At 47.3% G+C, this 12961-nt stretch overlaps 1 protein-coding gene across 1 annotated transcript in view; it reads right to left on the bottom strand.

Annotated features, from left to right (window-relative positions):
* Window positions 1-12961, bottom strand: part of SKAP1 (src kinase associated phosphoprotein 1) — a 161769-nt gene that overhangs the window by 126548 nt on the left and 22260 nt on the right. The window contains exon 4 of the mRNA XM_075443550.1: window positions 3888-4004. Coding sequence (XP_075299665.1) covers window positions 3888-4004 — 117 coding nt within the window. The remainder of the gene's footprint in view (window positions 1-3887; window positions 4005-12961) is intronic.

Raw genomic sequence — 12961 nt, 5'->3', positions numbered from 1 at the left:
TGGATTTGTATCTGTCCCCTCCATCCCCAAGCCACCAAGGCACAGTGAGGCACCATCTCCTACACCACCCTCCTCATCTTGTAAGACAAAAGCCATTTTTAGCGTATTTTTATAAAGCATATATATTTTTATAGTTTTAATATATTTTATAAATATAAATATATATTTATATAAATATATTTATACATATTTTTATAAAGGAATTTTTGCTAAAGGATTTGGTTTAAAGATACTCGGCACTTACTTATGTTTTTTTAAAAACCCACCAGGCAGAACGGAATGAGCTGTAAGTGTGTTTGGCCAAAGTTCCCTGCTGACATGATGGAAAAATCTTGGAAGTCAGAGGTAAGATTTCTTACCCCGGAGCCCCTGCCCAACAGAACCCGTAAAGCACATTCCTGTCGCTGTGAGTTATGCTCCCTTCCACGTGCTAATGGATACCTGTGCAATATAAAAGAAAATATAGTCGCTTGTGGTGTGGTGACAGGGCAGCACAGCCGGGCGCCGGGGCAGGAGCCGCAGTGGCCCTCACCCCCTCAGCTCCCTGCGATCTCGCCGTGACACCGAGGGAAGCGTCTGGGTCCTGGCTCGGCATCCCTCCAGCACGAGATGGGATGCTCCGCATCGGTCGCAGAACCGCTGCTAAGGAGCCGCGGGGAAACCCCAACTGACGAAGTGATATCTAGAAGTGCTGGATATTAAAGATGCACAGCTCCTGCCCCTCAGGACACTGGGGTATCTACCTTCTGCTTTAGTAAAACTCAACGCACGAACACTGGCAAATTAAGTGATCTACCAGTTTAAAAGACAAAATATTTTTGAACAGTCTTCGAGTGGTCTGAGCAGAGTACATTACATGGGAATTGCCTCCTAAGAAATACTTCTCATTATAACAGTACTTAGCACTTCCACGGTGCTTCCCAGCCTCCCAGCACTGTACAAACATTAGCTTCTTAATCACTCATTAGGGACGATCCTACAGAGCTGGGCCATGCCTCATTGAGTAAAGTCATCCCCAACTCACTCAGTCCCTCCTGCTCCCTCCGGAGACAACTTTGAAGGTTCTCCGATTCCCACGAGAAGTTCAGAGCAAGCAAGGAAAAGTCTGTTCAAAACGAACAGTGGTGGCAGTCCCCTGCCTCCAAACTCGCCCATTTTTCACCGCAAGGAGAGCCAGAAGTGAGCATCAGCCCAGCCAGAGACCTGCTTCCATTAAAACCTTGCATTAATGAAGTTAGGAAATTCAGGAAGGTGGGACACAGCAGTCTTTAGCAGCGCTGTGGGCTTGCACCTAAGGACACAACTTCTTGTTGCTGCAAAACAGGGCTGGGAAGGGATGGAAAAAGCCACAGGAATGAGAAGTATGTTCCTACAACCGGCCCATTTCTTCTTCTGACCGTAGCTAGATGGGTTACCCCCATGCACCAGCCAACTGCGCTGCCTGAAAGGAGCAGCTCTCGGTCACTGCGCTGGGTGACAGCAGCACCCCGAGGGCCCGTGCCGGCCCAGGCTCCATCCTAGCACTCAGGAGCAGGGTACCCGCTCCAGGGACCTTGCTGGCTACATGGACGAGAAAGCACGGGAGCAAAAAGAGACACGGTAAAAGTGAAGTGTCCCCAAGGCGAACTGAAAAGATGACAATCAGTTCATGCAATCTTAAAACTTTCTACTTTTCCCACAAGGATGTTCTAATTCAGAAATGAAGGCTGACACACCCTTTAGCTTAATCCACTTTTTGGAAGTGCTGATTTAAACCCTCAGGTGACTGACTTCATATACATTTCAAAAAAAAAAAAGTGCCTTCTATAAAATAATCATTGTGTCTTCTATTAAAAAAAAATCATTGTGCCTTCACTGTCTATAGTGAAAAAAGTAAGCAAAGAAAACAGGCAAAATACAAAAAAAAAAGATCCCCAAAGAAGTAAACAGAAAAATCTGATAGAAAGTCATCACAGAAACTCAAAAGCCCAGAGGAAATCACAAACCCAACCCATACCCATCCCACTGGCAGATATCTAGAAAAACATCATTCGAATGATGACCCCACAAACCATGGCAGGGCAGAGTAAAGGTTCCAAAATCCTGTGTTCAGTCTTTTTTTTCCCTTTAATGTTACTGTTTCAGACTACCAATAGCCTGCATCTAATCATCCAAAACCGGTTGACTTTCATCCCGAGCGAACACACACCGAGTCCAGCCCGTCTTCTGCTGTTATTCAGCACCCTTACCCGTTTCCAAGAACTAACACCTCATTTTAATGTAATCGCTCTCGATGCCAGCTTTTTTCCGTCCTTTCTGTAGTATGTCATTTTTCTATGTTATCAATCTCCTCGCCGTTCACCCATTTGGGCACCCTTCCATCGAGCCTGGCATTTCGTCTGTGTCTGAAAACTTCCAGTGGTGCCAAGTGTTTGCATACCTTGCAAGTGTTCTGTCAAACTCTGCCCCTTAGAGCTGCCAAAAACCACCACTCAAAGTTAGCAAAGCAAATACCTCCTTAGACAAGCTTAATAAACATGCCAGGAGAAACCCTAGACTTCATAAAGACATTGCTCGCCTGACGAGGCCAAGCTTGAGGTCTTCAGCACCCTTTCATGTCCCATTTAGGGCAAGATCCATTACCCTTGTCACACGTCCTCCATCCGCACTCTGCGTAAGTGCATCGTATCTGAGCACCCAGATTATTTAAAACAACCAATCCCGAGCTCCACACCTCTTTTACTCCACACCTCTTTTCATGCTGCAATTACCAGCTAACTACCAGGCCAACCTTGTCTCTAATCGGTCTAAACAAAGCCTTTTATTTCGTCGCACGAATCGACAAGTCCAGCAGATACGCCTGGTGTTCTGCACTGCGCAAAGAAGCAAACTTTGGTGCCCATCAGCTCTTACGGCCTCATCCCAAATAAATCCTCATTTCTTTGTGTTCTTGACTGATGAATACTGATTCACTAACAAGAGTGGGAGTAAAAGTGAAAGAGTACATTGAGCAGAGGAGGGGGGAGAAGAGGAGGGACGGAAGCGGAGAAAATGAAAGAGGAAGGACAAGGCGGGAGGGGGTAAGAAAACATGGGGGAAAAGTGCAAGGGAAGGGAAAGAGGAGGAGGAAAAAAGATCTGAGGGAAGCAGGAGATTGAGAATCTGAGACCAAAGCAGTCAAGCCTTCGCTAGGGCCCAAAGATAACCCCTGAGAAGATTAGAGCTAGCTCAGCTCTGAAGGCTTCAATTTCAATAGCACATCGAAATCCATCACTCCCAAACCACCACTCCCAAGCAGACGTGAGCATCACAGCAACTCTTTGCCGAAAAAAACTCCGCCTGACATTTTAATGGTTCGGAAAGCGCCCTTGGCCTCGGGTGGCAGCTTCCATCAACCACTCGGCCGGGAGCACTTTTACACTCGCAGGAAGAAGCAGCCCCAAATTCCCAAGCACGAAAAGGCCCCAGAAAAGGCTCTCCGAAGCAAAGCATTTTGAAGAGGTATCATTTTCAAAGGGTGGGGGGAAGACAAGGTTTGAGAAGACACAGCCCCTTTAAAGCGTGAGGCTGAGCACCCAAGAAGAAACGCAACCAAAAGTCGCACGTTAACTTTGGGAAACGCTAGTCACCAGGTCAAATTCTGCTCTTTTCCATCCAAAACAGAACAACCAACTCCACTTTGCACCAAGATGATCAAGGAATACATTTATCTTAGCAATACTAAATTCGGGATTGCTGTAACATTTTATGGTCATTGATCAAAGAGGTACCAGTTAACAAACAACAAAAAAACCCCAAACGCCTCCAACGTTTTCTGATGGATGAATGACAACAAGGAAGTCATGCTAGATTGCACTTACCTTTCCAACTGCTTCACTCAAGGACTTCAGAAAACATCACTGACTTACCATCGTCCTGGAAGTCTGATGGAAGCGAAGCATCAGATGTCATGGAAGGGGCCAAACCCCAGCTCTGATTTTCATCAGAACTGTCCTGTCCAAAGCCAGCATCATGCTGATCTTCTCCTGGAAAGAGCAGGAGAACCTGATTTTAGCGAAAAGGACTCATTTCTATATTGGAATCTTATTGCCTAGTCCGTGAGATATGTTTCCTCCTGGTTCCCACCCTCCACTGAAGTTCTCTACAAAACTCCAAGCCACTTCTGTGGGTTTAAGGCCAGATTCATCACTTAGGGCCAAAACAGCATATCCCTGACGCAAGAACACTCATGCTGGATTCGTACAGACTTTGCACTTGGAGGTCATATGAGGGGGATGCTGGAAATGCCAGTTCTGGGGCCAAACTACCAGAGCTATGTCCAGCTCCTTGTTCCCGCCCTCGGTCCCTGACCTCTGCATAAACCATCCATCTGTAAAATGGAGGACTATGCCTCCTCCTTCACTAGAATGAAGAATCTTCCTATACTGTAGGAAAAAGCTTTGAGATCCTTTCTTGAAAAAAAGATTGACTCCCTATGCCAGGCAATCACACACATATTAACGAAGCAATGTGTCTGTGTGTGGGGGCAGCAGCTCTTACCTCCCCGTGCTTGATGTTGCACTGAATTTTTCTGTAAGCAGACATTTTGCTAGGGAATTTGCTACCGAGACAGGATTTTATGCAGAAGGTATTCAGATACTACAGTGACAGATGTTAATATCAAACTTTAATAGAAATGGAATGAAGCCAGCCCACTTGTAGAAGAAAATACTACTCGCCCTAAACAAAGTGAAAAAGTGGCCTTTCAAGCTTTTGCCGTACATTTCCTGAACACACACAGCCCAGACTGCTGATAACAGAGGTAAAGACAGCTGCTTACTCATTCAACACACAACAAACAGCAAGAAAGGTGGTTTTCAGCTGATGTTAATTGTGTTCAAACACTAAAAACAAGTTTTATCTCAGCAAACAGAGGAACTGTGCCCCACAGTTTAAATCAAGCACTGATGAAAGGGTACCAAGGCCTGGAATGGAGGGTTACGACTCTCTTCCTCCTACCAAGAAACACAGTGGAGACGCCATTAAGTCTCCAGCTGCAGAAAGACATGACACAATGTTTTGGATGCGCTTTATTTTCAACATCCCACATTGCAACCTGCCCCTGCTTGCTTGGAGCGCGAAGCTCTTGGACACCCCAGACTCCTGCATTCAAGGGCACATTTTCAAGAAAACTCCAATTCTTCACCAAAAGGAACAATCTGGCTGTGAAGACCGTTAACACACACAAGATTGTCCTCCCACAGATCAGTTCCTGAAAAAACAAATCACGCTGGGTGCCAGACACCGTGATAGTCTGGCTGACATTTTAAACTCAAAGGTCTTAAAAAACTGATTGAAGATTTGACTTTAAGATTCACCAAAGGCCTTCGGGGGAAAATGGCAGAACAGAGGGGTCCCTGGCAGTCCTCCCTTCAAGCCATTACAACTTTCCTAGCAGGGGAAGGGGCCAAGAAGTAATTAAATCTTATCCCAGCTCTATTCTCACTTGCTTCCTGCAGCCACCCCGGCACGCAGTGCGGAACATGAGATTCAGGAGAAAATTCAGAAAATAACTTTTCTCCTTTTGGGAGGTGAATCATTCAGCATCTGCATTACGAATTTCTCATGCCAAAGAAGCAAGCTGCAGGTCCCTGGCCCAAAAGGGCAGGCTCTGATTCCTCCCGCGGGATCAGACATCAGCAGAGGTGGGACTGCAGTCCGCCCACGGACTACTTCTCAGTCATGAAGAATAAGCAAAGCACGTTCCTCTACATTACAACAAACTGAAATTCATGCATGCACCTCCATGAGGAGGAAAAACAAGTAGGGGTTAAAAAGCAGAGCCTGTAATGCCCCGCTCCACTGGCCAGGCTCTGGGAAGCGGAGCACATCCGTGAGCGCGCCCCTGGCCGCCTGACCTTGGAGAAGTCATTTCAGCGCTTTGCTCCGTTGCGTGTGACAAGAGGATGTTTCTTCCCTGTTTTACTGTAGCACTTTTGAGCTCCTGAAATAAAAAGCCTATAGAAAAAGCTGCTAGCAAATAGCAACAGCTCGGTGGCGTAGGAAAACACGGCGCTCATTCTAATGAGGAGCCTTCCTCCATGCCGTGCCGCAGCGCCGGGGGCTCGGCTGTCTGCAGCGGTGTGAAGATGCCAGCGCTGAGATGCTTTCCGTCAGCCCACTCAGCCCCTTAAAAAAGAACATTTTCTCCCAACCAAACCAACACCAAGGTAACAGGTGGTGCCTTCTAACGAGATACAGGTGCAGGATGATTGCGATAACGAGCAGGCTGTTTGTGGTTGCACGGAGCCACGGCCGCGCCGGGGAGGCACGGCTCCCGCATTGCCGCGCCGCTGCCGTAAACCGCACAGAACGACGAGGGCCCAATCGGGAAAGTTGCTTGCAAGAATAAGTCACGGGCTTTAACGGCGGGAGAAGCCGGTGCACACATCGACCACGGGGAAGGATCGAGCCACCGGTCTCTGTTTTGGCAGAGTAACTCCCAAGCCTGAAATATCAGATGGAGGGGGTTGTCACCGCAAAAGTGCTCTTCCTCGCTGTCCCCGAGCAGGAGCGGAAATTGGGGTTTCACGTGTTCACGCAGGCTACAGCAGCCCCCGCAGATGTACCCAGGCTGCAGCAGGTACGCACGTGCATCATGCCAGGCACAGCGGGACTCCAAACCACGCGAGCTGCTGCACCGCAAATCAGCGCAAACAAAGCCATTTTGTTTGGTTTAGCCTCGGCAATATTTTCAAACACCACTTACGGTTCCAGTAACAAGCAAAAAGATCAACAAAAACTCTGCAGACATTGCTACTTCGAACAAATCCTATTTCCTTTCCGTCTGGATTTGCATTACGAGAACTTCTTGCGCTTTAATCCACTTCTCCATAAAGTTTATGGAGCAGCAACAGCTAGTTGAGTCCAAGCAGAAAAAATAACCAACAACTTGTCAGGGGCCAAGCTATTGTTCTGAATGAAGAAAAAACTCATTAGCTTTTAATGAAAACACAGGGAATAAAAACCAAATAGCACAGAACCCCAGCAAATAATTACTCTGCACCTGACGCAAAGCTGCTCTATCTTCCTACTCAAATCCTCAGCAAAATTCCCCAACTTATCGCTCTTTGGAGCACAAACCAAAGCAAGATCGACTCTCAGGGAAAGAGCAAGAGGTTTCTTGGGCTTACACCTCACCCAGGGGCTCCCCTGGCACTGTTTGACTACCCACAAGTGTGCTAAATACCCAGCTTTCTTGCTGCACGATAGTTGTGGCACAGGAAAAAAAAAATGGAATTATTCCATCTTTTAGCTGTCGGACATTTTCTGCAGAAAGTTTCTCACACAGCAGCAGGAAGCGGGGCTTGAAGGCATTCTGCGTAATTAACACGGTTATCACGCTTTATACGTCTCGACTCCAAGCAAATTGCGGAGGGGACAGGCTGTGTCTCTGGTGACTGGGGTGTCCCCAGCAGAGGCGGGGGTGGCGATTCAGAGCGCCGTGACTCTGGACACAGCGTCAGCCCAGTCACATCAGTCACACGAGGTCCCTGCGGACATCGCACAGAACTGGCATCGGGCACAGACGCAGCCTCTGGCAGACCCGCTGCCCCGGAGGAGAGAAATAATTACGAGGAGGAGAATGAAAAGAACCTAACTAAGCATTAACAGGGCTGCGAGCAAGCAGCACAGGCAGGACCTAGAGGAGAAAGAGTCACCACGACCAGGGAACACACTGTTGCTTCCATCTCCACAAATTCAAGGGCACAAATGCTGCTCTCGGCAAGGAAGGGAACACTCTGAGCCTACCCTCCCTATTTGCTTTGGGGCTTGCAGTGCTGGAGGGTGAAAATAAAAGCCCTGTCTCTGCTCTGGCACAGCTGCAGGATCGGGCAGATGGCAGGACAAACGCTGGAAAAACCTCAGCTCAGGTTCTGGTTCCACTACAGAACCTGCCTCCGTGCCCATCTCCCCTTCTGCAGAAGTGGAGCAGAGACAGCTACTCCCTTTAAAGACTAAAAACTCTCATTTAGACCTCAAAAACCAAGTTCCCCAAGGTCGAAATTTTTTCCATGCACGAACTGGCAAAGAAGTTTTCCTTTCTTTAAGCTGCAGTTTGCCTGTTGGGGAGAGGGAAAAAACACCCTGAATTAATGCATCCTGGCACACACAGGAAGAGAAACAATCTAAATAGGTGAAAGGGCTTTGTAGTAGAAAAAAAATTCATCTCCAGTAGCTTGTTAAGGGAACTGCAATTAAGCTTACTTTGCATTCAGTGAAGGTCTTTATCTAGGTACCTCGAGTTTCATTAAGCATCTTTTTAGAGCATAAGAAAAATCAATATCAAGCGAGTTCCATTTACGCTTTTATGATAAGCTCGTTCATGCCAAAGCGGAAGTAAAATCCCCAACTCGAGTTAATATTCAAGGAAACGAAGTTCCTGCGTTAAAGTAATGACTCCTTAGTAGCATACTACAAATAAAGGTCTCTGATCCAAATCCCATCTGCCTTCATGCTCGACAGTGTTAATATCTCTAGATTTTCAGGGACTAATTTAGCAGTAATGCATTTCCCAAAGCAGAGCTGTAAAAGTATTATCAATACTATGGTTTAATATCCCTTACTACAATCACTTGCTGAAATTATGGAGAATCACATGGAAACACATCAACAGCGACGCGCCCACACAGTAAGTACTGCTCACACGTAAATACATTCTAGTTCAGCTTTTGTCATGTAGTTAAAGCTCTGTCAGCATTGCTATTATAAATTATATACCTTTTTAAACACATTTATGTGCTAGAAAATGTATGATGTTTCTTTTTTGAATGCTTTAAAGGCTTCGCCGGCTCCTGAGTGCCCATTTGGATCTGTGTGGTTAGCGCCTGTGATTAATACGCAAATAGGTGAGGGTTTGGTGGATGCAGGTTTTCTACACCTTCTCCATACAGACTCTTGACTTCCTCACAGTGCCAGCGCCCAGGTAATGCTACATTTGCCTGAAAATTCCATCTTTTCTGTTGCACGTCACTGTGGTACGGACACACGTCCGTCCTCCCCTCCCCAAGCTGCACAACAGCAGCGGTATGATTAACAAACTACGAGAGCAATTTCTTTATCTACAGATCCCAAAGTGTTTATCCTGCTTAACAAATATTTTCTTGGCTGTGGAGAACAAGCGCAGAAGGAAAATAACTTTGTCCCCGGCTCACGAGGCAAACCAGGCCACGGTGCGAGCAGGCCCCGTCTCTGCTTACGCTGTGTTTTATCAGCGGGACAGGTCTACCGCACGGCAATAGGGTCAAAAGCAAAGCGCAGGACCTTCTCGCACACGGGAGGAGCCAATTTATCATTGTGTTAGAAACGTCGACCCAAACAGGCCTTGGCTGGCCGACAGGTGAATCCAGTCCAAGCTTCATTTTGTATCCAGTTTTTGCTAATTACGCGTAGTGAAAGCAAATTAATGGGCCACTAAAAACTCCACTTCTGTTAAAAACCAGCTAGAAAGGAGAAAGCTCTCCTGCAGCAGGCTGCCGGCTGCGGGGCTGGGGCTGCAATGATGCCGAGTGCCCAGCAGGTCGGGCTGCAGCGCGCAGCATCGCCCGGGGATGCGCGGCCAGGGATGCGCGGCCCCGGCCCGGGATGCGCAGCATCGCCCCGGCATGCGCTGCCCCGGCCCCGGGGATGCGCGGCCGCCTCCAGAAAGGCAGACACACACCCCCCCCCCCCCCCCCCACCAGTACCCCCAGCACAGTCTTAACCCACTAACAGGCAGAGGAAAGGCAACAAACTTCCAGGGATGAATAAAGTCCGTCGGGCAATGTAACGGCAGACTCCCTAAAGCACAGAGAGGTGAAAATCGCGGGTTTCTGGGGTGCAAAGGCTACTCCTGTTGTCAGGGGGGAAGCCCTAGAACGGGTCCAAGTATTTTATTACACCAAAAGGAATTCAAGTTTTGCAACTCTCAGCTTCCAAAGAATAAACCCAGAGGAAACTGAGAAGCTCAGGCAGGCTGGGGTTAAATTATTTTCTCTCCCTATCACATGGCAAAGAATCTTCATGATTTCACAAAACAGAAGATGACCTGGAAGTTATTAATTCACGGATCTTTAACCCGACATGCAGATATTCATACCAAAGCCTTCCCTCAACTGATTATGGGTTTATTTCTAGAAAGGAAAAAAGCAAGCGACAACAGAAAACCCAAGCCCTACTCACACACCAAAAATGCCACCCGACAAATGACATGCAAGAGGTTTGCGACTTGCAAGCCTTGACCAAAAGATGACTTTGGCAGGGCCGCTCTGTAAGACAGCAAAGCTCATTCTCACAAATCCAAATAGCTGATGAGTTTGGGGGGGCCTAGATATCCCCCCCAGACCCACGAGGACAAGAAGAAGCTGCTGAGCTCACACCGCACCTCTCCCCTCACTCTGTATTTTCTACTCCCCTGCCAGTCTCTGGTGTCATTCCCCAGCTGAGCTCTCCTCTCCAGTTTTCGCTGCCTTTTCTCTCTGTGTGCCTGCTCTCTCCCTCTCTCCCTCCCCCTCTAGCTTCCTCCCTCCGGCTCCTCGCTCGCAATCCTTGGCACCCTTTCAGCAAAGGCACTGCGTATGCTCCCTCTCAAGTGGGCAGCAGCTACGCAGAACAGCTGCCTGACAGGGGAAGCACAGCACATTTCAGCCTTGCTAGGAACAAGCCTGAAACCCAGAGCAGCAGAAGATTCCCACGGGATGTAAACAAGTAAACAAGATTTATTATTTCTTTTATGACCTGGTAACACGTCAGTGAAACACAAAGCCCATCCAGTGTGAGCAAAATCAGCCTAAACCTACCATTTCTATTTCTGTCCGCTAATAAATTATTCCTTGTGAGCCTCTTTGAAGAAAGAAGGTCTTCATTTAAAGGACGGGGATACTGAGGCAGAGGAAGATCGCAAATCTGCACTTTGGCTCATCTGCTGAGGTACCAGCTCTGCTAGGGGCACAGCAAAACAGCGTCTGTGAAGCCAGGCCCCACGCTTGTACAGTGCAATAGTTACAACCAGTTCTGCAAATACAGTCTGGGATCTGAAAAAAGAGGTCAACATCATCAGTACCAAAGAGGAGACTACAGGCCAAATAGCTTTGAATAATGTCCATTGCAGTGTCAGTCGGTTCAGCCTATTTTCTTAGCCAAAACCCTTCCAGGAGAACAAGGAATAAACAGAACTAACCCACGAGGGAGCTGGAGTTTAGCGAGCATATTCCAATGACAAGACACAAGGAGGCTGTCTTGCCCGTATCTGCAGCAATTCTCACTGTTAAGAAAAAATAAGTACAGGCAGCAAAAGCAAAGAGAAGAGCGTACAGCAGAGCGACAGGCACTCTGGGGACTGGAGGAGATGCCCATTAGGAGTTTATGATAATGCAAAGGGTGATTTTTACAGTTGGGTTTCGGGATGGAGTCTGGCTAAAGGGCAGAATTACGGCTTTGTAGATGATTTGGATGGGGTTACTGCTCTGCAAACCACAGCAATACAGAAGTCCTTGTAGGGGCAGGGGGAAGAGAGACTCAAAACTCCAGATCTGAACCAGCTGAAGGCTTGGAACATCAAGGAGTCAGGACCCAGCGCCGCACTGCCAGACCTGCTCCCGCTGTGCGAGGGCTGTGGATGCAGAGGGCACCAATTTCCCCACTCCCCAGGGAGGCTCCAAGGTAGAGAACTGGGCACTCCTCTTCCTAAGGCCTCCAAAACATCTTAATGGCCAAAATAGCGAATTTGCATCCTTTTCCCCCATTACTGTGAAGCAGGAGAGTCTATTATCCGCTGTGAGAAAGCTCAGGTGATGGTATATGTGAACACTCTCATGCTCTATCCCCAGTGGGGCAATTTCTTGAACGTTCTTCTGTTCTGCACGAGCACAGAGCAACGCTTGGGCTGTGTGTTCATCTGAGTACATTACCGTAGCCCCTGAGATTTCTTTGTAAAAAGAAAGCTGCAGCACGTTCCTATTACACAAACAAGTTCAGAAAACACAGAGGGTTCATCTGAGAAGGCTCTCGGATCTCCAAAGCTGCACATCAGGCAATTTAGGCAATCTAATAATTAGAGTATTTTATTAACTGACCAAAGCGAGAGCAATAGAACTTGTTAATCTTTAACTTACTGGGGCTCCCCAAACTGCTGTATATTTAACATCTTTACTGACATTTTTATACCTTCTTCTTTATGGTGCATTGCTTTATTCTTAAGAATCTGGCGTGCTCTGAACTTCCCTGGGGAGGGAAGCGTGGGACCCTGCTAAATGTGACCGAAGAGGGCAAGCTCTGCCCCAAGGTGCTACAATTCGGATGGGTTTCAAAAGACTACGGGTGACTCAGTAACTTGGACACTTTGATTAATGGAGTAGACATCTCCAAGAAGCACCTAGTAATCCAAACCAGGAAACTTTCCTCGAGTTTGTAAGAAGTTTTAAATCAATGGGCTGGTTTAAAAAGAGTTCAAGAAGTCCTCCTCATTAACTTAATGCTTCTCAATAAAGGTCAGGAAAGTTTTGACATTAACTGCAGAATAACCCTGCCAAACTGCTCATTGTTGTTACCTGGTCTTTCAATCCTATTCTAAATTCTGCAAGTTCTTCATTTGCTGGCTCCACATAAAGATTGATAACAGTGAATCTAATTTTTTTGTAAATCAAATGAGATGTTTATTTTGGGAGGCTTTTCCCTTCTCCTCCCCTCACTTCATCCAATGAACTCATCCAAAAAGAAAAAAGTGCCTAACATTCTCAAGAAACTTGGGAAAGGCCTTTTCTATTTCCTTGTCCTACAGCAATCTGAATTTCAGTCAAGGGTAAACATGACCCCTTAATTACCATGTGCTCACAACCAGCTAAATCTGTTTCTGACCAATACAGAACTGCGTTCAAGGGGGCTCGTAGGAGCAGCCTGGGTCAACAGGCTTTGCCCCAGCCTCGTGGGACGAGGCTGGATGTCCACACACTCCAGTGTTCTGCCA

This window comes from Opisthocomus hoazin, chromosome 26, assembly GCF_030867145.1.
Source record: "Opisthocomus hoazin isolate bOpiHoa1 chromosome 26, bOpiHoa1.hap1, whole genome shotgun sequence".
Classification (NCBI taxonomy): domain Eukaryota; kingdom Metazoa; phylum Chordata; class Aves; order Opisthocomiformes; family Opisthocomidae; genus Opisthocomus; species Opisthocomus hoazin.
This window is presented reverse-complemented; position numbering and strand designations above follow the sequence as displayed.